Source organism: Accipiter gentilis, chromosome 29, assembly GCF_929443795.1.
Source record: "Accipiter gentilis chromosome 29, bAccGen1.1, whole genome shotgun sequence".
NCBI classification, from domain to species: domain Eukaryota; kingdom Metazoa; phylum Chordata; class Aves; order Accipitriformes; family Accipitridae; genus Astur; species Astur gentilis.
The window spans coordinates 19112251-19138773 of record NC_064908.1 but is presented as its reverse complement, the minus strand read 5'-3'; the positions used below and the strand labels follow the sequence as shown (position 1 = coordinate 19138773).

Below are 26523 nucleotides of genomic sequence, written 5' to 3'. Positions count from 1 at the left end.
ATGCGGTAACTCAAGAGCCGCAGCGACGTCCCCTCCCATTGCAGCAATGCCCACTGGCCGGTTTGTTCTCCAAGTCCGCGGGCTGAGCCCTGCCCAGCCCCTTCAACGCCCAGAGCGGGTACGGCCCCCGAACTCACCTGTTTGTGCATGGTGCGCTGCTTCATCTCGGGGCTGTCGCCCTTGGAGGAGGAGGACTGCTGCCGGAGCCGGGCCCCGCTGCCAGGCCAGTCTGGCGAGGAGGACATCATGCTGCCGCTGGAGGGTCGCTGGTACTGAACAGTGTTCAGCAAGGAGGGCGGCGTCCGGCCCCGGGTGACAGGCGGGGGCGGCGGGGGCGGCTGGTCTATCCGCCTCTGCGGTCCCGCGCTGTTTTGCCGTGGCACGGTGGGCTGGCCGCCCTTCTCCGTCAGCGAGAGCTGCCGGCGGGCCAGCTCCCCTGTCCGGCGGGTGAAGTCCTCGCTGGCGGCGGGGGCGGCGAAGCCGTGCTTGTTGGCCGTCAGCTCCTCGCTGTTGCTGTGGGAGCTGAGCGAGCTGTGGCACTCGGAGCCGGAGTCGCCCAGGCCGCGGGGGGAGAGCGGCAGCCCGGCGGCCATCTGGTAGACGGGGTTCTGGAAGGAGAGGGGTGCCAGGAGCTGGGGCCGGCCGGGCGCGCTCTCGCCGCTCGGCGTGGTGGGGGTCTGGCCCACCCGGCGCACGGTGGCCATGGCCGTCACGCTGTTCTGCTGAGTCCGTGCGGTCCATACGCCCTGCAACTGCCCGAGGGACGACTGACTGTCATTGAGGGAGTCAGCCGTGCCAGGCGCGTTGGCCCCACTGTCCAAGAGCCGATTGTCCTGCAAGTCCACCATGGACAAACTCTTGCTGCCATTAGACATCTGCACGTCGGGCTCATTGGCCTCTGAGTAACTGGAGCTTCGGGCAGGCGAGGGCTGGGCCCCAGCAGACCTTGTGACAAAAAACAAGTCCTTGTTTTCAGGGGTTGGAGATGGTAACCGTGTGAAATCTATCAGACTGCGGGGAAGTCAGTGCATAAGGAAGAGGAGAGGAAAACAAAACAAAAAAGAAGAGTTGTGAATGCTGCACCGGAGCAGAAAAACGAAATCACTCAGAAGAAATCAGCGTGGCGCAGCTGTGCAGGACGGGGACGTAACGCAGCCCCTGCGGGCGCAGAGGCAGGGCTGGCCCGGCCAGGTCTGCCTGCGGGGAGGGACGGTGCGAGGGGAGCGGGGAGGACGGAGGGGTGCGGAGGAGCCCTGGGCCAGCCCTGCAGGAGCAGGCGGGCGTAGGCAGGCGAGCGAGGGGCGTGCGGACGCGTGGTGAGAGCGCTGTGCCGTGCGGGAGGCATCGCAGACACGCTCTGGGGGGGCTCTGCCTCCCCGGCTGGATCTGCTCATCGCGCTGACAGCACGCGTCACCCTTTCTGCTTCCAACCGGCTGCATCCGTGCCACTCTCGCGTCCCCTGCTCTGTACCTGGGCAGTAAGTTCCTGAGGGCACATTGGCCAATATTTGTACAGGATGGAACACCATGGGGGCCTGATCCACACTAGGCTTCCAAGGGTCAGACAGAGAGCTCTAACGGCAGAGCTAAAGCCTAGCAACTGAAGGTTATCCACCCATTCCTCCTGCTGTAACAGACATTCATGCAATATTGATTTCTTGGGGATATGAAGAAAGAGCTTTGCAGTTGCTTAATGTGAATATACTGCTGATCAAAGATGGTGTGTTGTAAGCAAGTATTTGGGTGAAAGCATGTTGTCAGAGATCCTCCATACCATTGCATTTAAATAATTGTACCTCAGGCTGGGAAGCATTACAGACGAAAGCTCTGATTAGAGCAAGTCCAGCGCCATTGCTGCCTTTTATTCCTAATTAAACTGTTAAATATTACGTAGTTTCCACTTACTAACTATTTTACTAGCAGAGTCTTTCCATTTGTGTGGGCTCCATTTCATTTTCCACAAACAGAAACATTATAGGTCTGCAACAGAGTCATCTTCCCCATGAATGAAACTCCTTACACAATTAGGCCAAAAAGTAAGTTAGGTGACAGTGTCTGTGAATCACTGCTCATCATTAAAAACACTCGGTATTATAAAAACTGGACAGAGTAGACTGGAATTCATTGTTAGGCTTCTACAGTTTGGCAGCTCTTAAAGAAATGTCCAGATTTGGATCTCAATGAATTCAGCACATATATACCCTATGTCTTACAAAGACGGATAAGGCCAATCCCATAAATCTTGCATACTCAGAGATCATGAAATTAATGGTGATACCCATCACTTTGAGGTTAGCACAAACAAGCCCTCAAGTCCTCAAAGGATGAACATTTTACTTCTGCAGCCATATCTCAACAGCTGGGACCAGAACCACCAAGTTCTCCATTTCCCAAAACCACATCCCCAATTTTGGCTCTTAAGCGACCCGGCATGGAGCCACGTGCTTGCACTACCGCCCACTGCTTTGTCTAGATTCAGCGCTGAACTACATCCAATATCAGTTCTGCAACTGAAAAGCCTAGTCAATGGATCAGGCAACTCCACCCTACACCCCGTCCTGCCTGTCCCCGCAGGTGCTCAGGTTTTGGCAGTAGATGAATAGTCAGTATTTCCCTGGTCTGTGGCCAGGCCACCTTTTATGCTCTTACCCAGATAAGTCATTCTCTATCACCATTTTCTGTAGCCCCGCAGAGATGCTGTTGCCAGCGTTAGGCGTGGATGCGGTGTGATCGGCTGTGACCGAGACCTGCACACAGGTTGGGTTACTGAGTGCCGAGTTGACATCCCTCAGGATCCGAGGCAGAGGCCCCAGTTTTGTTGCAGTGCCCTGTGCAGAAAAGAGAGCAGAATTACTACCAACATCTTGTATTTTACTAGCAATATCTTGTATTTTTGCTAGAGAACTGTGGGCTTTGCCAGTTGCTGGACAGTCTCTTTAGTGAATCACATTAACAACATTCATTTTCTCCATCATTTACCCCCACCGCTGAGGCTACGGGATGTCCCAGAACATGTGGCTTTAGAAGCCATTTGCTGCTGTGGAGCAGAGGAAGAAGCATGATTAACAAAGCTCAGATACAGAAGATGACAGCTATAGTCAAACCTGGTCCAGGCCTCTTGACAAAAGTCCTTTTAATTTAAAAGAAACCTTTTGAATCTGCTGGGGCAGACAAAATCCTGGTGTTCAGCAGCTGTGCCTTCTCTTCCCACCTGCCTCTCCATCCTCACCCCCCAGTGATAAACAGCAGAGGAGGGAAAGAGCTATACTCACCTGCCTCAAAGAAGGACATAGAGAATGAGCTACTTCTGCAGCATGTGCGAAGGCTGGGGAAGTGCTACGGGTTAGTAACAGCTGGGCTGTGCACAGATATAGCTAATGGATTGATACCTGCTGGACATGGGGAGGTGTGTGGTGTGGAACAGAGGCCCAGCACTGGCCAACTGCGCTTCCCCCAAAGCCTGCCCCTGCAATCCCCCCGGATACCTGCTCTAGTTGAGAAATGACTTCCCAGAGTAGCGAGTGCAAAGTGGACAGTTCCCGGCCCAGGTCAATGTAGCCTTCAAAGCCAGCTGTGTTTGAGATGGTTTCGGGATTGGAAATCTCCAGCAGAAATCTCTGCATGTTAGTCCATTCATGTTCCAGGAACTGATTCATAAAGGACATGTATTCCTCTTTGCTGCCAAACCTATGAAGACAGCAGTACAAATTTCAACTAAATCCTCTAAACAGAAGTGCAGTCAACAGAACGGGTAGGTACATACGCCTTCCTCTGGCATCTGAACCCTTCAAAGTCTTTGGGATCCCCAGGTTGCTCGCAGGCACCTGGTACACCTCACTGATCACGGAACCAAAATTTACTCCAGCCTAAACCAGCTAAGTCCTTGTCAGCATGGGATCTCCACAGTAGAAATGAAGGTGAAAGCTAGAGAAACAAAGCTGTTCTTGGTAATGGAGTGTATCTTACTGCTGGGTCAGGGCACAGCCTCCAGAAATAGGACCTGTCACTGCAAATAAAGAAATTGCAATACCAAGCACCATCAACTGACTGAAGCCCAGTGAATGATGGTGGTAGGAATCCTGCACTCTCCCTGCTCTTCCACGGGCACTGAAGCTAACTCCAGCCGTGCCGGCTGCTGCCCCGGCACAACCACTCTGGGAATCAACCAGGAGAGCTACACCTGCAGCTGGGCCAGCCCATTTGTCCCCTTGGGCTTCTTGCAACCTCCTTCTGCCCTCCAAGCACTCCACCCAGACTTCGCTTTCAGTCAGATGTCTTATTTAGAGCACAACAGGGAGGGTCTTATGGTTCAACTGCACCAGCAGCAGTTGGTGCTGTGCCAGTACCGGTGATTCTGTGAGGAGAGGCTTGGCTGTGTGCCATCTGCAGGACAGCTCAGCTTGATCACTTTGGCTTGACTAATGTCAGCTTAGTTAAAGAGTCTTTCCTGCACAGTGCTGGAAATCTGAAAACCCTTTAGTTAGGGATTGGTCAGGAATACAGAGAATTTCTGTCATCTAGCGTAACACACTTGTATGTCTTCCGTCTGTGTCTGCTTGCATGTATGCGCATCCCTGACTGTGAGTGTGTGTACTAAGCTAGTTTCCAAATCTAAGAAGCTTTAGACAGAAACTGTCCATTCACGTTTCAGAAAGCTCATCATTTTGTTATCAGAGCTCAGGATAAGTAGCTCAGAGCTGCAGCCAGTTGAAAGATTTTCAGAAATCTCTTGCTTTGTTTCCATCAAACCAATGGGCTTAGTTAGAAATTGATAGTGTCCCCATTCTCTTTTCATACCTTCCCAGTTCAGACATCTGCATTTTAATAGCAGGGAAGGTCCCAGAGCCCAGAGGAAGGAAAGACCAGCTCCCGAGCTACGCACACCATTGCTGCTGTTTGGGTTCTGGTCCCACTGGTGCCTCTGACTGGAGGCAGGCAGTGCACTGCCGCCAGCCATGCCCCGCACAGCCGTCACGGGACAAAGTGCCTGACTGCGCCGGGGCATTCCTGCCGCCACCCTGCCGGCTCGTCCCTGTGGTCAAAACAGCCTGTTTTCCTGCTCATAAAACACGTCCTGTTTTGGAAACTTAAATGATCTCCCTGACCCGACAGTGAGGGAATGGGTCCCAGAGCGACGCAGGGGAAAAAGCCAACGGGAAACAGACCCTTTCCATTGAGGAAAGCAGCGACCAGTGGGGGACTCCTGATGCCGGAGCTGTGGCTCTGCCTACACACCCGGAGTTTCCTTCACCCTCTCCAGACCTGCCCCCTCCGGCCCCTGCACCCCGGCTTACTTGGCAAAGTTAGCGAGGTTCTGGGTGACCTTGGCAATGAGGGTCAAAGTGCGTGCAGTGCGGTCATCGGGGTACTCCTGCAGGAGACTGAAGAGGGACGGGGACATGATGGCCGGACAGAGGAACCGGAGGAATAAGGAGGCACTGATCAGTCGCTCACTGATGTCTGGGCGGCCTCGGTTGCTGCATTCTTGTCTCCAGGAGGCAAAAACTTCTTTGAGCTCCCTTGGGAAGACACTGGAACGACAGAAGGACATGCAGGGATGGCAAGTTCAAGGCCAGCGTGTTCAAACAGCCACACAGCAGTAGCTAAACATGGTGCGTATCAGCTGTGGGGTGTGACACCCAGACCTGTACGACGGTAGAGCCTTCTCACCCTGTTGATCCACAACAGCACCGCTATCTACACCAGTCACAGGCTCTCGTCCTTTTAGGAGACTCAAACCACACAGGAAAAAGCAAAGCTGCTCCGTAAAGTTGCAGGAGAAGCAGCTTTCATCAGACTAATGTTCCCCGTTGTCCTGGGTGCCAAAACCCCAGACAACTGGGAAGACAGATATGAAACAAACTGTGCAAAGCAGCTCATCGCAAGTCAGCTGCCTGTGCACGGGGCACTTCCAGCTGGGGGGGAAGCTCAGGCACCAAGGTGGAGAGTGTCTCCTGAAGAAACGCAGCATCATGGGACCCTCTCGGCAGAAACGCCAGCAGTACTGGGGCCACCGGCACAGCCGGTGCTTGGAGGGAGTGCTGTGCGAATTGTAATACTCATGTTCAAGCACCTGGATCAAATCCCACTGTGACGAGTACAAACGCGGAGCCCCACCGGAGTTACTCCAGCCTTGTAACTGCACAGACCTCAGCCTGGCTTTCCTGGATACCAGAATTCCCCTGGGTCCAGCAGACGCTTGCTGCAACAGCCCTTATCGCCAGAGAACTTGCTGCCTGTTTTCTGCTCGGCGCTCCCCAGCTCCGGGCTCCCACCTTATCCTGTTCCCAGCATGGGTTATTTATTCAGCTGGATACTCCCACCCACGGGAGCAGGCGGGCAATGGGTCCCACGGTGCTGCTGTTGGTCCCCTGGGTCCCTGGTACAGAGCTCCCCACCCGCCCTGGAGGCTGGCCTGGCCAGCAACCACCGTCTTTGTTTCAAAACCAGAGCTGGATGGTACAAAAGCAGACTAAAGAGGGGGCTGGACTCCATTTTAGGCCATAAATCTCCTTAAAAACCAGCCATTTCAGAGGACGGTTTCCCAGTTTTCCTGCGGGGACTGTCTGGGAGAAGCAAAGCAACGTCAGCTGGCTTCTCACCGGCCTGCCCCCCTCTCTGGGACTGACTGCCCTGTGGTTGAACCTCACCCGAGTTGGGAAGAAGAGAAAACCAGGGGACTTGCATGGCCAGAGACACCATCCACTGTCCAGCAGCAGCAAGAACCAGGTGGGAGGCTCCGAAACGGAGCAGCACCCAGAGGAGCCCCACGGCAGAGCTGAGGACCTGCGGGGTTTGCGGTCCGTTGAGAGCGGCGCGTACCCTGCAGCCCAACAGCCACAGCCTCTAGCTCCGCGGCCATCCTCTGAGCCGGTGGCGTGCACGCTCAGCGGGCAGAGCCCTCGCCCCTCATCTCGTTAATCTGCCAGCCGCAGACGGCACTGCCCGGCCGCACGCTTCCCACCCCAGGCAGCCCGCTCAGCACAGCGCTGCTGCACACGGAGGGCCACGTAGCTGCGCTCCAGGTTTTCGGGTTTCTCTCCGACCTTCGGACATGGCGGTGACACTCCGTGGAAATGCTTGGCAAATGCTGCCATCGTGTTCAGCTCCGCGTTGGCTTCAGGCTTTCACACTCGTGAGTTTTTACCCTGTGCTTTATAAATAACGTTACGGACGTCTTTGGCTGGATAAATTCTCCTCTGTCTTTGGCTTGATCCATACAATTGGACAAAGCCCTTTTACTTCATGGTATTTGCCCAGAAACAGGAGAATCCTTTAAGCAATTTAAGGCTTGAATGATCAGGACAGGTTGTACAGTTACTGGAAAGTAAACCCTTGAAAATGTATGCACCGGCTGCATACAGCCCGTCAGTACTGTTCACTATCACAGGCTGGGAGACCATAAAAGTTTAATTGTGTAACAGCGGATGGAATTCAGTTAGCCAGCTTTATGTGACAAACGGGCCCATAATTCATTACCCAACTTTCCAGTAACGAGCTTCCACATGCTGAATTTCTGCTTACACTGAAACTTTCCAGATGTCCAAATTATGTCATAATTATAACAATTTTCAGTTATTGTAAACCTTTTTCCTCTCTCTGACTCTATCCGGCAGATGAACATGCACACTCTGGCACTCTATTTAAAGCAAGATCGTTAGCTGTCAGGATACCTTGGCCAATCCCGAACACTCATCAGCCCAATTAATTCCCAAGAACCACTGAGCACAAAGGACTGGGGGAACCACTCAGAGCAGCAGCTCAGCTGCTCCAGCCTTCCTCAGAAATGCAGGACTGGAGGAACAAACTTCCCATGCATTCCTGACTTTCCTTAGGTCACTTTTCAAGCCTATTTTCAGAGTGACCTTTTAGTGCTGCTTTCGGTGTTTTTAGGAATACATTAATTCGATTCAAACAATGATAATCCTCTGGTGACTAAATCCCTCCTGTGAGAGCAGGTAAACACCATTCCTGAGTCAGAGAGTTATTAAGTGGCCCAGGATAAGGTATAGAATGCCTGTAAAGAAATCTGCCCTTTGCTTATTTGTGATAGATAAAGGAAGTCTGAGTGAGCCTCTTGCTGCTTGTTCCCTCCCTGAGCAGTATCAGGAAAAGCAATTCCCTTCCTGGGCTCGCAGGAGGGCACACCCAGTATCCTGGGAGATTAAGTATAATGAGTTTTTAGACCTCAACACAACAGCCGGGATAGGAGAGAAAATGAGAAATCTGTACTATCAAAGACTTTCTTCCTCCAATATTATCCTTAGTTGGTGTTTTGCAACAACAGTGTTGCTACGAAATACATTAATAAAAACTAAGCCCAGACTTTTAGGCAGGAAGACTGCAAATCCAGCAGTAAGACAAAAATGATCATTCTCTCATATGATCAGGACAAGAGTGTCTGGGTACGTTAGCAAGAATCAGAAAGAAAATATTTTTATTTCTCCACGTAAAGAGAGTCACAAGCCCATTTTTTTCCTCTTTCAGTCATCTTTGCAGGCATCTGTAACAGACCCACGGACTCCTGGCTCCCAGTCCCCAGGGCTGAGCAGGAGGTAACACCATGCTCGACAGCCACTTCCACAAGATACGACTACTCCAATCAATTTTGCATATTCGGGCCTGTCCCAACTAGTTGCAAGAACCTTTACCCTGAGAACAAACAGCTAGGAAATGCCTCAAACTGCATACCAGGCCTTGGGCCAAGGAGGCAATGGGCTCCCCATCTCCACCTCAGCAAGCACCCTGGGGCTGGGAGAGAGAAGGGTTAATTAACCCAGAGGAACGCAGGATGCTGAGCCAAACAGCAACCCAGGAGTACCAGCAGCATCCTCCCCTGCTCCAGCACTCTGCAACAAGAGAACATCTGCCTAAACAAAAGCTCCCTGTGCTGGTGCAGCTTCCTTGCAGGCAGGAGGAGTGCCACAGACCCTGCCTGCTGCAGAGAGGATTTCCAAACTTCACCTGATGCTCTGGGGAGGCAGGCAGAGTCCGTCAGTCTGATCCAGACTGAATTGTTACATGGGTAGGAGACCCAGGGCATGCATTTCTGCCCTTTATTCCAGACTTTCATATACAGTTGGCATCAAGTCCCTCTCTGAATTGGTCACACTGGAAAAGGCACTTCGCATTCCTCGTCTCCACTGCCCTGTCCCCGTGTCTGCGCCAGTAACCCTTCAGCACCCACTGAAAACAAGTGTGACAGAGCATCCAGTGAGGCTGTCTCAGCCCCAGAGCAGACGCTTCAAACTCTGGGTGAGCAGGAGCTGCTGTCCCACTCCCTGGCCATCCTCGGCCTTGCTCCTGGACCGCCAGGACTCCCTTATGTGCTGCAGGACGTGGGCAGGGCCCCGCAGCTCTCCCTCCAAAGCTCTCTGACAAGCTGCCCGTCAGCCCAGCTAAGGGACAGATACCAACAGCCTGAAGATGGACTGCGGCCACCCTTGTCCCCTGCAGCTGTACCACCTCTGCGCTAGCTGAGGGCGTGCGGAGGGCAGCGACACTCGCGGGATACCGACCAGTAGGAGTTGATGATTTTGCAGAAGGCCAGCTCGCAGCACATTTTCAGGTTGCTCTGATGTTCAGGAAGGTCTGAAGACGAACACTTACTGGGATCCACCTCACAATTTTCATCTGATTCGTACAGTGCCTTGATAAATTCCCCTGTAAAACAGACAGTCGGTGATGGGGTTTGGAGACATGAGAGACGCAGCCTTCAAGCAATTCTGTTCATAAGCCCCAGTACCCGAGCGGTTACCCTATGCCCCATCACACTGGCTGAACAGAAGCCGGATCAGCGGTGGCTCCCGGGGCAGGCTGTACCCCAGCCAGCTCTCAAGATCTCCGAGGGGACCCAGGAGCAGCCGGCAATGCCCTGGGAGCTCACAAAACAATACAGCACACCCTGCAGAAAGGCACCCGGACTCCCGATGAGCACGTTTCATCCCTCTTCCCCAGTTGGCAGCTCTGCCTCTGTGGCTATGGGCTATTGCATCAGAACTCTGCTGCCAAAACACCCGCTTCCTCAGCCTGCCCCGACCTCCCATTACACCAGTTCCAGAGACGCTCCCTCAGGCTAATCCAGTAGGAAGTATGCTGGCAAGTTCTGTAATTATTTGCAGGATGGCCTGCTACTGCAGACTGTGCCCTGGCGCTGACAAGCCAGTCTGATTCACAGGAGAAATAGGTAATTAAAGGAAAGAAACAATTTACTTGGTTTATTTTGAGTTAAACATCACACAAAATTAAATTAAAATATTTCTCTGCATTTCCCTGCACTCCTGTTTGCTGCCTGGCTGCTCCTCACCCTTGCGGAGACTCACGCTGTGGGTCTCCTTTGCCAGCAACTCTCTCTCATGTCACCTTTCATGCTGGGGTACCCGGGCACAGACCCCTGCCACCCGGGCTGAGGGTGCTTCCCACCGCTTCGGCAGGTGTCCAGCTCCGGGGGATGGCGGTGTCCATCCCAATTAGCACACAGCAGTGGCTGGGGAGAGCAGGGGACAGGATAACAGGGATTAAGAGGTAGCGTTTAGCTAAGGACCTGCAGGGCGGGGCGACATTCTGGGAGAAAGGTTTGCTTTGGTTTTCTTCTAATTCCTGTTGGTTTGCTCATCTCCTAATTCCTGACCTTCTTGGGTTTTCCCATCCTCCTGGTTTTGCCCACTCTAGTCTGCATTCCTCCCCTATTGCCAAAACAGATTTTAATTACGTACTGGAGAGCCTCTCCAATGTATTTTCGGCTCTGCCAGGGAGCTCTGGAGCCTCTCTGCTCGCCTGCAGGTGATGCCTGCTGTTATTATCTGGCCCTATTACTTGCTTGTGCTTCATGGTTTAAAGGAAAGCGCTATGCTGTATTGTGTTACCTTGTGACATACAGATGAATCATTTCACTGATAAAAGGTCTACACAGAATCAGCGCCCCGAACAGCCAGCAAGAACTGCAGGCTCCTCCCGTACTAGATGGAGCTGGCTTGGCAGCATTTGCACTGAGCCCTGAAAGGGGAATATTTAAAACTTCTCTGCCCTCATTAATCTCCTGTCTTTTTAGAAATTTTATGAGGTAATCTACTTACAGACTTGCCTTCAACCAGAAAGCATTACAAGGCAGAAATAAATCATATTCCTTTTCCTATTCTTGTGGGCTATCTGTTGGTTTGACTGAATTTGCTCAACGATCTCTCCTTCCTCAACATTGTCATTATTACTATTATCTTAATAAAGTATTTACGCTTCTTTGCACCTTGCTAAAATTACACAAATCCACTAGTAGGAACCCAACATACTGAAAAATTAACACCTCAATAAAACTCTGCTCATCCTACTGCTAGGATGTGGATCCAATCTAGCTGCCTTCAGCTGAGGTTCAGACATAGCGCTTCAAAGGCAGCCTCTCCCCATCCTCGTGCTGTGCTGGCTGCACACAGCAACACAGAAATTCCTTCCTGACCTGCCCAGAAGCAGAAGCTCTAATTATTTTCATTTGCATCAAGAGAAATATTTTTGGAGCCATAAACATAGCCAGCACTTAAAAAAACCACCAGGAGGGTTCCCAGCGTGATCTGGGAGGCAACTCTCATCACTGTAAGCTGGGAGATTTCATCTGACTCACTAGCGCTGCGAGGAACTGGGGGAGCGTCTCTGGTGGGGGTGTGCAATCAGGCAAAGGATTCAATCAGCTGCTGTGACACTGCCAGTGCTGAGACAGAAGACTTGGCAGGCAGCATAATGCCTTCAAATATCAATTTGTTATCTCCTCTGAAAGCAGATTAAAGCGCTAACTCAGCAGTGACCTTCACCTGGGAGCAGAGAGCTGCCCGCTGCGGCCACGGCTGTGCCCCGGACTCGGACCCCGCTGCCAGAGAAACCCTCCAGCAGGTAAACGCTGGTGCCCCTGACAACCATCAGGGCTGAGCTGATGGTCTCCACCACACAGAGCACCCTGCAGCTTAGAGGAGGACCTCTCTGGGCGACACTCGCCAACGCTCTGTACATACCTAAGGCATCTTGCAAGTATTTCTGCCCCACCAGCTTCAGGTACTCTTCGATTGCTTTGGTGGCCAGTGTATTCTCCCTGAAAATGAGATGCTCATTCTCACCACAGCGATCAACTTCAGACATCATCAGGTCAGTCAAGAAATCCTGGAAAGCAAAGCCCATGGTGGGTCACCACGCACTGACATACACTTTGTTGAGCAGAGCAGCAGCCTCCCCTTCTGCAGAGAGGTCTCACCTTCGTAAGACACAAGAGGGAGTGGAGGTGCTGCAGGTGATCCTGTGTGTGCACGCTGCGTTACTACCAGCCCGACTTCCCTCCTGTTTCTCCAACCTCACAGAGACGAGAGGAGAAATAAATCTCTGGAGAGTCACAACTTTTGCACCCCCAAAAAATGATTAATTCCAGACCTGCATCACATTTGCGTCTCCGTCAGTGGTGGTTTTTGGCTGCGTCTCGTATCAGCCTTACATTTTGTGGGTGAAACATTTTCTTCACTGCTAAATGTGGCTGCACCTAGTGTCTAACTGCACTGGCTGCAAAACAGGGGCATACTTAGATGTCATGAGCTGTGCCCCACAGTTAATGGCTGAGAATCAAGCCTGTAATACGCATCAAGATGCTTAAATGTCCTATTTCCTTTCCTTAGTATTCACAGAAATGAATAGCACTGCTACAGCACACATTTTGGGCACATTTTTGGTCTGATGTGCACATGACCAAATACCATGCAATTTTATAATCCTCTGTGCTTCAGAGCAATGGATGGGGTGAACAGGAACAGACCGCATGCTGACAGCTGCACCGTGCATCAGCCCAGGCTACTGAATTGCAAATTCTAAAAGAAAAACAGCGCTTCAGACCGAGCTCCATGTCTGCTTCAGCAACAGCGTTAACTGATCAGAGAGGGTCACGTAGCTCCCCATGCATTCTGCTGAAAATCCACTATGTGGTGTAATATTTAGTGTGCTGTAGCTAGCGTTAATGCAGGAGAAATGCCATGCAGTTTTTAATGCTAATACATATTCCGCTTCTGTTCTCTGCACTGCTAAAGGGAAAAGCAGTTCTGGGCCCCTGCCCAGCTCCTTGCCACGCTGGGTGCCGAAAGGGTTGACCTCCTCCCACCCAGCACCCCTCACCTGGACCCTGGATGACAAAGGGAAACTGGCTGCTGGCACCGTGTAAATCACACGCATTAAACCTCTTATGGTTTCCCCATGCAGGAGACAGAGAAATGTTGACATACAAATTCACTTCTACAACCAAGGGCACCTTTTTTAAACCGCCTTCCTCTAAAACAAAATAATCTGCTCAGTAATAACCTCTCACTAAGAAATTCTCCTTCATTTGTCATGACTGTACCAGACGTAACCCGTTCCTGGCAGGGGCAGCAGGAGCACCCCAGAGCTGCTGTGCAGAGACCGAGGTCTTGTCCTTGCCGTCCGCAAGCAAAATACACCTCCCAGAGCCCCCCCCCCCGAAACACTGTGGCCACAACCCAGCCTGCTCAAACCCAGACTTAGGGAAGGGGACACTCAGGTCCCATTCCCTGCCAGCGGCTGGCCAGGAGATTTGCGAAAGAAGCACTTAGCTCCATTTCATTTTTCACAGGGACGTCTCTGCATTGAAAGTTTAATCAAGGTTCAACAAACAGCTCCACCTGAACCCAACGGACCCAAATAATTTAATCCACAGCCCCTTCATTACTGTGCTTCTGTCCCAGACAAAGGAAAATCCAGGTGGCAGGCAGGTATGTCTCTCATCTGAGAACAGGGAAGGAGGGGGGAAGGCTGGCATCTCTGCAGCACCCGACAGCCCGATCTCTCCCACTTTCCCACAGGACTGTGACTGGGACCAACACGCTGCCGTGACCTTCCCAGAAGAGCATCTAGAAAACCCAGAGGAGGAGCTTTGGAAAAAAAGTCACTTCTATTATTTCTTTAGCCAGAAGATCCCCTTCCTCAGATCCTGCTACGTCTGCAATGCTCTAGCAGCTGCAGAGGCAAAAATCCCTCCTGGAAGCAAAGCACGCGCCTCCCCCCGCTATTTTCTCTCATTTCGCCCCTTTTATCAGCCAAGCTGGAATGAAACTTTAAACCCCTGCTCAAATCCTGTTAGCTGCTATCTGGGTAACTCTATCACCTTTATCTTCCTGGGTCTCTCCCAGGGTACGTTTCAATTCCAAGCCACAGCTCAGGCTGACACAAGGTGCCGATTCTTAATTAGCAGCCGCTGACCTTGGCTTTGCTTGATTCTCTTTCCTGTCACTTTCCCAACATACTAATTATCTCAGGAACACTGAGTTTTACAGCTTCTCTTAGCCAAGCGTTTGCTTTATCCCCCCTCGTCGGCTGAGTACTGGCTGCTGCTGGATGCGGGGCCAAGTTGCAACGCACAACCCAACGGGAAGCCACGGCTGCTGAGCGCTGGAAACCCAGAGGCCAAGTTTTAGCCAGCGATAATGTGAATTTTGTTGATTTTTAGCCAATCTACAAAATTCACTAGAATTTAAAATGAGGCAAAATTCCACTGTGGGACTCAACACAAAGCTGGAAAAGAGCCCCCTGAAACCTCTGCTGCGGTTGTTATCCCCTACAGAGCACCTGCAGCTCGACAGCTGAGAAAACGACCCCTTGACTCCGAAGTGGAAAGGAAAGCTGCTGAAATCCCAAAGAGCTCCATTACGGTGCAGCACCAAAGCTGGGGCGTGATGTGGCAGAATCTGGCCTTGTAACTGATCAGCGGATGGAGGCGAGAGCCAGGATACCCAACAGCATCCCCCAGGCCAGGGCTTCTCACGGTCCCCAGCAGGTCCAGCCTCCGTAGGCTGCGGGAGGCATCTCGCCGGGCTGTATGAACCGGGCCTAAGATACATCAGGGATCAAAAGACCCGCAGCCAGCATCCCTGAGCGACTTCGTCCGCAGAGATCGCTCTTGGCAGCCCAGCGGGGCTCTGCTAGCTGCGGGAAAGGAACCACGTCCGTGGGTCAGTTCCCATGACATCCTGCAATTTCTGTCCCAGGGCCATCTTCCAGATCTTGCCTTCCCTCCGCACAAAAAAGCCACATCAGCTCTGATCACACGTCTGGTATCTCTGCCTTAAGTACGCCAGCAGCCAGCACTCGGAAGACACAAATGGAATGCAAATACTTGTCAAATCCCTCCGGGGGCCTCACTCACCCACATACAAGGTTCTGAATAAAATGCAATAACTAAAGCCAATAAAACTCCCTGTTTCTGAGCAGCAGAGATCAGCAGGGGGTTGTTTTCACTTAGGGCCCCTGGCAATGGAAGAAAATAAGATGCTTTATTTCATTACATCGGAGTCGAGAGGGGAAGGAAAAGGTCTACAGTAAAAATTAAGGGCTGTGGCAACGTTCTTCAGGCTTGCTCCTGTGTTTATTTTAAGGACATTTGCTTCAGACTGGACACAGCTGAACCTGTGCAACTTCAGTCACTGCACATATGCGGATAAAGAGCAATTCATAAATAAATTCAGAGCATGACAACACAAGGCTGCACTGGTTTCCAGCACTTTTCAAATAAACCAAGCATGAGCCCACAGCAGGCTGTGCTCTTCTAAGGCAGCTCCTCCAGTCCTCTAGAAACGCACTCAGCAGTTTCACTGCCGGCGTGGCAGGCCGGTCCCTGCAGCAGGCAGAGTCCTCAGCACCACCGCAGGGCTCACGGACCACCCCCAGCGCCCGCTCTGCCCGCACAGGGCAGCCGGCAGCACTGGCCCGAGGCTGGATTTGCTCCCTGCGCATCGCTCTGTCCCTCCAGTGTCTCCATCCTGATTTACCTGTAGCGTAGCCTAAAAACATTTCCATTTCCCCTCGGTCTTTATCCGGTGAGCTTCAGATGCCGCTTCCCCTGCCCCACCTGGGTGAATTCATCCTCCTGTCTCAAACCACAACCAAACAGCATCTTCTTGCGGGTGAGGCAATGTCTCCTAACCCCTGCCTCGTCCCTCACGCATGCGGCAATTCCGGACGTCTGACTACATCAGTCATCTTGCAGCAGGGCTGCTTCACGCTGCCACGGTGGATCCCCCAAACCTTTGCCTGGGGAAGCTGGAAGGAGAATATGGAAATAGGGGTGATGCCCTGGAAACGAGCGTGCTGCAGCCCTGCGCCGCTCCGTGTGGGGTCCCCGCAGGTGGCCCGCTGAAGCTGCTGCCCCGTGTCAGCCAGCATCCACATCAGCGCCGGCCCAGGGCCCAGCTGCCCTGGGGGTGGCCTGAGTTGGAAAAGGCTCATTCAAAAGTGAAGCCCACCAAGAGAAAAACCAACACCTGCTCAAAACCCCAGTCCTTCATTGCTCATGTCAATAGGGCCAAGGAAGCGGACTAATTGCATTGCTCAAACACAAAAAATGGGAAGAAAAAGCTTCTTCACGGGGGACGAAGCTGGAGCAGACAGCTAATTCAGTCAAAAATCTGATTAATAGCTGACAGCCCTGCCTGCCCAGAGCACCAGCACCCCCAGCCCTGCACTCCCCCCCGTGCTGGCAGGACCGAGCACCCTGCACTGCTTGAAACCGGCAACGCTTGCACTTGCCCACCCCACCCTGGTGAGGGGTCTGTCTACATCAAGTATCCCAGTCCCGAAGGGGTTCAAAGGTGCCGGTCCCTGTGCCCGGGGTGTGTCACTGGGCAGTGCCTGCCCCCTCCAGCTCCTGAGCCCAGGAGGCAGAAAGACGGAGCCAGCCGGGAGCCTGGCAGGGCTGCAGCGAGAGCAGGAGTGTTTCCTAGGCAAAGGGAGCCAACAAGCAACACGAGTCTTGCAGGACGTATCCTGTCCATACCCAGGAAGGATTTTGCACCTCGCTATCCTGGGGAAGGTCCTCCAGCCCCAGCCTCGCAGGGATGCGTCCACAGCTGGAGCACGTGCGGTGTCGCAGAGCTGATGGACCCCACGGCCCTGCACACGCCGCTTGGGTCACGCACCCCTCTGGGCTGGCGCTGATTGTTCCCAATATCATAACTGACTGATGGGCAGATTGACTTTGAAATAATAAGGTTCTCCACATCACAAGCCTGATTAATAGGATTGACTTAACCTTAAGAGGATTGAATTGATAAAGGTAATAAGATTACGGCGTATTTCAAAGACTAGCCCCGAGTCCAGCTGGGCTTTTATGCAAAGGTGAAAAACACCAGGGGTTGGGAGGGCTGTCGGTTACAGGTGGACGAGTGTCAGGACACACCTATGTGTCAGCGCTGCAGTGGCAGAGAAATGCGGCACTCGACGGTGCTGAGCTGCGCAAGGAGAGCGGCGGAGGGGCAGCGTCTCGGTCCTGGGCGGACAGCGTGAAACCAAGGACCCCAACCACCAGTCCTCGACTCTTCACCACCACACAGCTCCTCTGAGGGTCTGCGCTGGACACTTCTCTGCTGGGAAATGCAGTGATGTTCCCTCCTTTGAGCACTGGAGCTCATCCTTGACGCTTCTAGCATTTTCTAACTCTCCTTGGGAGAAGGAGGTGAAATGGCAATGCGAGGGTTAATGAGCAGGCATCTGTGTCCATCACCTTGGTAAGAAAACCTGAGGGACATAACACTAACACACTGATCAACCACCACCTCCCCGCGAGGGCAGAGGGACCGGATCCCGTACAGGAGGCTGAGAAACCACACGCCACCCCGACAGCCAGAACACTGATCCCTGCAGCTGCCACTCACCAGCTTTCTCCATCCTTTCAACCAGCCTGACTGTTGTGTTCAGGGAGAAGGGGAAAAACGGTGGGGGTGCTCATAAAACTGATTAAAAGCCTTATTAGCTCAACTATGGCTGCTATAAAGTATTATCAGGGAGATAAACTCTTTGTGGGGGAAATGATATGGCTGCTGCCAGTCTCATCTACGGCTGAACGTGTGCAGCATCCTTCCATCCCTGTGTCTGCAGCCTTTCCAGTGCAGATAAGGGAGTGGTGCTCCCCAAAGCGACTGACCAAGCCCTGGTTCCACCAGCCTCCAAGCCCAGCAGCTTCCCAGGCCGTGCCACTCATTTCCAGGTCCCCTCCCTGACCTGAGCAGTCACTTTTAGGCAGCCCTACGCAGTATTTGCAGGTCCTGCACTTAAACTGCCGCTGCCGGCGGAGCTCTGACCGAACACCCCGCACCGCCGAGGAGGGGAACGTGGGGAGTTTCCAGAAGGCTCGCACGGGGGGAGTAAATACATCTGCTTAGCTGAAGCAAATCCTTGCAGCATAAACAAACAGGGACACATGTTTATTCTTCACTCCATTCACAACACAGTAAATATTTATTTCAAGTGAGCAGCTGGTTAGTTAGAGCTTTGTCTCATGTTGGGTTTGATCTACCAACCATTTGGACAAGAGAGGGTTTTTTTAATATACATTTATGGTCATGAACTGAGCTTCAAAAGCTGCAAGACAGCCCTGAAATAAATCTAAGCATGGGAAATATTCTGGAAGCATCCAAAGTCACAATTGGTCTCGCTTTGGGGAGGATGCAGCCTGCCTATCCATAACCACATCACAAAGGCCACATCAAGTCATGCTAATGGCAGGGGTGAGCACTCCCAGTAACACCAAAGATGGCAACAGAAATACTTTTAATTATGAGTTCGTGTCTTTTGTCTATGCATTGCAAAACACATGAAAATACTTAAAGACATCTCTCCACACCCTTACAGGTAACATTTTATCAGTGCTTGCACTGGGAAGATGAAGCACATAACAAGTCAAGGACAGATGCTGAGAGCCCGCGTCTCTGTGTTTAGCCACAAAACTAGGTCCCTCTTAAAACTATGTCCCTCTTACAGCACAGCGATGCCTCTTCCAGCCCCTACTTGCCATAAAAAGACAGCGAACAACCGCTTGCCCTGAGCAAGCTGATTTAGGGCTGGATGTTTGTCGGACTTTCCAGTGGGGTGGGGCAGCTCCCTCAGCCACACTGTCTGCACTCTTAGCTTTATCAAAATGCTTTTTCCCCTCCTCTCCACCTATTTGCCTTGGCGGCTGGTCAGGGGTTTCCAGGCGTGCCCTGATGCACACCAAACCCTTGCGCAGCGCTGCAGGGATGAAGCTTTTCCCTTTCCCAAATGGAGATCAAAGGAAGCATGGACTTTGAGTCCAGAGAGGACTCTGTTTTTGTTCTCCACCTTTTACCTATTGTGATACGGCTATGAAGCCCAGGAAGAAGCAGATATTTAAGGGAGAAAATTCAGCTACAGCCCTTGTCCCCCTTCTGCCTGCAGCTTTATGCGCTCTGCCCCTCCGGCAGGAGGGACTCGGGCAGTGCCCCTGGGTTTTAGCAGCTTCAGGTAATGACACCTGCCTGGGGGGGGTCAGCTCAATATTGCAAAGGAGCAAAGTGGGGTGTCTGTGGGTAAGGATCGCCCTCCCGCTGCCTGCGGGGCTGCATGGGGACACTGGTGGCCGGGGGCCTGGCTGTGGCTGGCACACGCAGCACCATGCGCGCAGCACCACGTCGCACCTCTCCTGCACGGAACTCCTGCAGCGTGGCTCTGGGTGGACGCATGTACCCAATCGGCCGTGCCTCATTAAGGGATTACACCATATTTACAGCAAATCGCTACAGGAAAACATGGCCCGAAACAGCGCAAGAGCAATTAGCTGCTAACGAGTCTTCATAGATAATCTACCGGACAGGACACTTGTTTCTCAGTCCAACTGTAATTGCTGCTTTAGTATCAGCTATAGCAGCCAAGATCCACAAAACCCCCTTTATCAGCAAAATAAATTAGTGGCTGCTGATTGCCACGACTGCACCCTTCAGGGCAGGGGAGAGCTCTGAAGAGGTCCTTGGAAAGGCTCTTGGCAAGGCACAGGGACGGGGAACCCACCTCCAGCCCCGGCAAGCTTCAGAGGGTCACGGGAGGACAGAGACGTGGAGGTGGGGGCCGCTGCCCCCCTGCCCTGCACACCAGTGCCAGGGAGCGGGGTGCTCACCGCTGCCGGACTGGGCTGAGGTCCTCACCCAGCAGAAACTGGGACCTGGCCCCATTTTCTACAGCCTCAAGCCTCATCCCGAAGCATGCCGGCTCCCCTGGCACCATCCCCCCCCGCTGGGCTCCCGCCCCACGGGGATCTGTTCTCCTTCTCCCGGGCTCTGAACCCCATTTCAAAACCCTCTGTGCCCTACTTCGGGCTGTGGGTGTTTTACCTTCCTGTTCAGTGTCGCCTCTGAACGAGCGGGTATTTGGGGGTGGGTGAGTCTGGGCTGAGGGAACTACGTCCTCAGCATCAAAACCAAACGCAGTTCAGAGCCAGACCCGCCTGCAGGCACGTGCCTTCCCCAACATACACTAACACATACAGAGCCACTTTACCTACAACAAAAGAAAAATGAAAACAAGCTGTTTCTCCTGCAGACTAGCTGGGAAGACAAAGTAAGAGGCTGTCGTTTCTGCGCTGAAACTCCAGGGAGGTGCTCAGAGCCCTGCCGAGGGGCCAGCCAGGTGATGCCCAGGGAGAGGGAAAGCAAGCAGCATGGTGATCAGACTTCTTTAAGCGCTTGGACTCATCCTGTCCAGTCCTTCTCCCTGGAGCAGGTCAAGAGGGGCTGCCCAGCGGAGGGCAGGGACCGCAACACCAGCACAGCCTCCCTGTGCAGAGCAGGCACCAGCCTGCCGGTCTCCTGCGGTTGTGTCCCCTTGCTGGGTCGCGGTGTTTAGCCGCAGGGGAGCTTTCCTGAGCAGTGGTGGGGTGCACCCATGTCACAGAAGTAGGGGTGAGGGGATGTTTTCCTTTCCCACTCCTTGGTTTTTTACCTTACTCCTGCTTTTCCCTTTCTCTGCTTATCCAACTCCTCTAGAAAGGATGCACCACCCGGTTCCCATGCTCCAATAACTCCTGTTGCTCTGACAGCTCCCTAAACCCTGTGCTAATGCTGATGGCAGATGACAAGCAGGGAAAGCAGAAGCTCCATTTTAGGGGGAAATTCATCAAGTCTGTTTACTGTGTCCCCCGTGCAGAGCCTCTGGGATCTCAAGCACTGATGCAGACACATGTCTAGAAACACACTTGCTCTCTCCAGAGCCTCTCGAGTACCAATGAGAAGAGGAAAAAGGCAGGAGCAGTGACAACAGCTCTCGGCCATGCCCACACATGATCCATGGTGACCGAGATTGGGGCGACACTTGAAGCCTTTTGCACCAGAACCGTGTAAGCCACGGACAGGGTCCTTCATGGCAATGTCATTCCAACAGGAGCCCTGGCACTAGCACCATCACAGCCACAGCGAAGGGCAACGCAGCCCCCGGTCCACGGGGGCGGGGGGGCGAGGAGTGGGACACCTACGATGCTCTCCTTGTGTAACCACAGAGCGTTACTTCACACCCCGTGAATCACAAGCCACTTCTGTCACCGCCGAGGGCAACGCAGCCAAGGGGACCAGGACTGTGGTCCTTCCCTGCGCTCCTGGGGTCTGACACTGCTGCCTGGGATCAGGAAAGCTTTAACTATTTAGCTATTTTCTCTGCCTCTGCAATGGCAGGCCCACAGCCTTGCAATCCTCTCAGTGAGCTTTGCCTGCCTTGATCTAGATCAGGAAGCCAAGCCACTTCTCTGTTCGACAGATGGTAACTAAATCTAATCCACAAACCCTGCCACGGTCCCGGGCAGCAGAGGCAGCTGCAGAGGAAGCAGAGCCTTGCGATTCCCGCTCAGGTGAGCAGCTCATGTCTCCTCAGCACTTCAAAAGCTTTGGAAATCTTGCTCTTCCCCAGCTCCCCCCTGCAGAGTTTAGGGAGATGTTAACAGAGAAAAATGCTGACGCTTTAACTCCTGCAGTCCTGACAGTGGCACTGCCCTCCATGGCTCTGCCGTGCCACCTGGGGACCTCAGCGCTTGCCTGTGCTCTCCAGTAAGGGGGTTTCCAGCTCTGCTCACCCTGTACCCTCACAGATCACAACCAGGAGAAAATCCCACCCTCTGCCTCCTCCTGGCCTGCTTCTTCCCCAGACCTGGCGAGGGATTCCCAACCATGAAGGATGTTCAGACAAAGCGGTCCACAAAACCTGAACTTCCACCACTCATCAACTCCCCGACAAGCACTGCCCCGGGAGCACTCAGGACCCCTGGGCTTTCCCACGCTGCTGCCCACCCCCACACCTCCCTTCCAAAAGCATCGGAACAGACCCTGAAGACTGAGAGCTGATTCAGAGAGACGCATGCCCGCAGGCGGACTTTGCTCTGAAATTCTCAAGAGGCTGTTCACTCCCGTTCGGATCCCGTCGTGCTGGGTGCTCAGAGCAGCAGCACGGTGCCAGGGAGGGAATGGAGCGAGGAACCTGCTGGGTTCCCACAGGAATACCCGGCACACACAGCCTGCTTAGCTTAAGCCAGCATTGCTAACATTTCATCCCCGAAAACTGCCTTCTTGCTTACTTTCACGTTTGTGCCTGTTTATAAAGTAAGAGCCTGGCCCCTGAGCCTCCAGAAGGAGAGAAAAATGACTCAGTTGGTATCTTGTGGTCCTACCAACCTCTTTGCTAATTAAGCAATTCACACTGCACATGCTAGCAAGTTGTTTGTAATTAAAAGCAAAATTAGAACGTATTAATGATGGCTAAGCCTGAAGCCCAACTGATGCGGTGATTTCCAAAACCCAGCAGGGGAGTCTGCTCCTGATGGTCTCTGATGGGACGGATGACGAAGGGTCTTACCTTGGCCTTGCCTGTACTCTGCAGGATGTGCACCAGCGCAGACGCCATCTCCTCTTTGTTCTTCACGCTCAGCGAGGGCTCCAGCACCGAGCACAGCACCATGTAATTGTTAGTGATGTACTCGGCAAACTCTTTGTACATCTCCATGGGAAGAATGCTCATACTCTGGTAGCGTGACTTGATGCGGATCATGGGCCCCGGGGATTTGCCCTTACCGGGGTTGGGGCTGACCACCGGGTACCACTTCTCTACAAACTGCCGGCCTGTGACAGAGCTGACGGGGATGTTCACTTGCCCAATGAAATTGGTCTTGTCCTTCTTTTTCTTCTTGTCAGTCTCTTTGTACAAGTGCACCGTAATGTTTTTGAGCGATGGGAGGTTATTAAATTCAAAGTGCTCCCCCCAAAATACATTATCAGTTTTCAATTTACAGGTAGTTCGTGCATAAAGAACGTCATCTAGGCATAATTCACACAAGTACTTTTTCTTAGCTGGCAGGTCCTTGGCTTCAATAATCCATAACTTTAACATATTCTCTACCCTTCTGCTGTTGTCCTGAAAAAAAGATGCAAAGAAAAAAAGGTCAATAAAAAAACCCACAAAGCCAAGCACAACAAAACTGGAGATATGAGTTAATTATTTCGGATGTGCTAAATGAGCAGAGGCTTAATTACATTTTATTTTAAGGAAATACTGGCTCTCAGGAATTTGCATAATAACACTACTTATGTTAATTTTCCAAATATCACCGTGCTCTCCATGTCTGTTGGTGCCAATTAATATACGGAACAAGGAAGATAAAACCCCTCCAAATCATAAATGTGCCATTTCCCATTCACTGCCAAGAGGGCCTCAGAAGAAACCAAAAGAACCTCACTGATCATTAATGGCTTTTGCATAACAGAAGCTATGTTCCAGGTATCTCACAACCACCTCCTTTTTTAGTACGGCTGCTTTACAGCAGCACTGGAGTATATTTTCTTTACTGTAACAGAGCAACAATAAAGGGATGTGAATGCACACCCAGCAATCACCTCATCCATGGCTGGAACGCAACCACCTCTGGCAGGGAAAGAAGCATTTACAAAATCTCACGATATTTTAGGGCAGAAGTCCAGAGCACCCAACTACAACATCGAGAGGAATTATGGGAGACAGACTGAGTTCCACGGGAGACCGACTACAATTCAGAAATAGAAATTTGGCTTGGATTTCTTTTAAACAATAACGGAGCAAAGGATTCTGTGGATCTTTAAGAGCTCCCCAGTGATGCTGACCTCATCCTGGAAGAACATCCAGGGGCATTTGTTGCAGGAGTGACTTGAAAAGTAAAGCACTCGCAGCTGAACTGCTGCTAGGGATTCTGCATTAACCTGTTTTGCTTGGAAACCTCTCACTGAAACATCAACCACGGCTTATTCTGCTCAGCCTAGGAGTCTGGGCAGGAACATTTCTGCTGGAAGTCCACAATGGGGTACTGTAGGTTCAGGAAGTACACACAGGAACTATAAAAGAACACTGAATGCCTGACAGAAATATCAAGTCAGATACTGAGAGGTTATTGTCTATGAACTCAAACAAAGATGGAAAGTTAGCCATCAGTTAATGGCATGTTTTGAGATGAGGGCACACTTCCAAATGAATTTCCACTGAATGCTGCGTCTCAAACCCATAGTGCCGTCCCCAGCCCCAATTCACATTCCCAGGACTTTTCTCATGGTAAGTGTGACCACGCAAACCTTACACAGCTCTTTCAGATCATTACTACCAGGCTGCTGCACTCAGAAAGCACCGGCGTCATTGAACTCCACATACTGGAACACGGTGCTAGAGGCAGAAGTCCACCTCTCCCCTCCGCTGCTCCTGTTCTGATATTGAAGGAAATCTTTTATACTGACATTTGGCACCGCACTGGGAACAATAAACTCCGCCACAGAGGGCTCCTTTAGCAACCCGCCAGGCCGGGACCTAACTTGTGTGCACGGCTATGTGGCTCTGATGCCAGGAATGAAGTCACAGGATCCCATCATTTGCGTCTTCTCTGATCAGCAGAAAAAGACTTGTTGATTGAGCTCATCAGTTGTGAAATCCTGCAGCTGATTAGTCCTGATCAATCTTTGTTAGCTAACTCCAGTGCAGAGAGGGAGAAGCAGCTGTAGATTTTATTTTAGGATGTACTTAGTCTCAGTGGGCCATAAAACCGCGTATCGGGTGTCCCTGTGTTCTAGTGAAGAGAAGGATTTGTTTCTGTAGATCCCAGAAGGGATGACTTTCCCACCTCAAATGACTGGAGGAGGGAGAGCTACGTTCCACTATCGCCTCGGAGAACTCGCTGTGATGGGCACCTGAGTTTCTCCATCACTAAAGCAGACACTGCAAGTACTACCAGAGTCAGGAAGTGTGATATGTGAACTCTTTAGACTACTCAGTCTTATAGCTTCGCTGGCAGCTACCCGACATCTGTCCCAGAGCTTTTGGGAGGTGGGAAGTCCTACGTAAGTAGCAAGTATCATCAGTGACAGAGCAAGACTGAAGATTCTTCAAGTCTGATCAATTCTTAGCAACAGCTGAAGCAGCATGAGCTGAGAAAAGAGGGGAAGAAATAATTGGCACTTGCCTGTAAATATAATTGTGGAAGAAAGCAATATGGAAAAAGCCTGACCCACAGTTACACTTACTCACTAAAATGACAATACGTCCCCTGCTGCTACTATGCAGTGGGCTATAAAATGTAATAACGAGGAACTGAACTATAACAGAGGCAATTCCTCAAAGCCACTACCTTATTTGGGTGCACGGCACGCCGCAGGTTTTCCATCCATTTATCTCGCTCTGCTGCAGAACGACACGAGAAGCACTTACTTCCTGATGAAGTCGTCACCTACAGGGAAAGGAACAGGATTATGTCTTGACCAGCACACTGCAGACTGTGATTTGGGGGGAGAGGGGGAGTTAGGAAAGATGCTACTGGATTTTTTCTTTTTTTTTAAGTAAACAGCTTTACCCAAGCATGAAGCAACAGCCCCTAAGGCTAGCGGAAAAACAGGGCAACTCTCTATGTCACAGAAATAATCATGGAAGCAAATTCCAATTACTTCTCTTCTTCCACACCAGAAAACACCAGATAATGGGCCCCATGCATGTGACACTTGAAACCACCAAGTTCCATAACTGAGAGAGTGCAAATCCTTAGACGAACTAAAGATAAATTGCAACCACTTGGCATTCCTCCAGACTCAGCCCAAAGCTTGTGATAGCGACAACCCACTCCTTGATTTCAGCAGAACGTCAGACCCGGTACGGCTGGTTTCCTACCTTCCCCCTTTGTGTCCTGTTGCTTCTGAAGACCATGCTGTGAAGAACATGGGGACAAGTATGCACACCCCACTCCTGGCGTCAGTACGAGCAGCAGCTCACAGCCCGGCCAGAGGCACCACTGTGCTCACAGCACCCAGTCCCCAGCTGGGGGGAACCAGGCTGGGGCTCCCGGACCGGGAGATGGCCGGTGAAGTGCTGCTGAGCCCTCCTCTCGCCTCTCACGCTTCCAGTATCACTCCAGGGGATCTTTCTGCAGTATCTGCGTGACCTTCTCTGGCCATCGGGATTTCACAGCCAGGTTTTGAAGAAGGACGCTTGCAGCAGCGACGCTTCCAGCGGTGCAGATGCCCTTCATTCCTCATCACATCCCGGCTACCACAAAAAAACTCAACCCTGTCGAGAGCTCACCGAAGCAACTCCTGCCCAGCAGCCCCAGGATAACAGGCACCAAACATTTTTTCCTGTTCACCACACCAAGCTTCCCTGGCATCCACTATTGAGCCAAGGTCTAAAAGGCCAACGGTTCTCTGCGTCTTCTCACATACACATATTCCT

General features: G+C 52.0%; 1 protein-coding gene across 13 annotated transcripts in view; it reads right to left on the bottom strand.

The window, feature by feature from the left end:
• The window catches only part of DAB2IP (DAB2 interacting protein), a 210694-nt gene that overhangs the window by 15104 nt on the left and 169067 nt on the right, over positions 1–26523 (bottom strand). For 12 of the 13 annotated variants that reach the window (XM_049832022.1, XM_049832026.1, XM_049832021.1 and 9 more), the window contains 8 exons: positions 25433–25531; positions 22651–23205; positions 11997–12141; positions 9519–9663; positions 5295–5531; positions 3486–3687; positions 2650–2828; positions 138–1011 (listed from right to left, as the gene is read on the bottom strand). In XM_049832022.1, coding sequence (XP_049687979.1) covers positions 138–1011; positions 2650–2828; positions 3486–3687; positions 5295–5531; positions 9519–9663; positions 11997–12141; positions 22651–23205; positions 25433–25531 — 2436 coding nt within the window. The remainder of the gene's footprint in view (positions 1–137; positions 1012–2649; positions 2829–3485; positions 3688–5294; positions 5532–9518; positions 9664–11996; positions 12142–22650; positions 23206–25432; positions 25532–26523) is intronic. The other variant, XM_049832023.1, reaches the window with a different exon arrangement.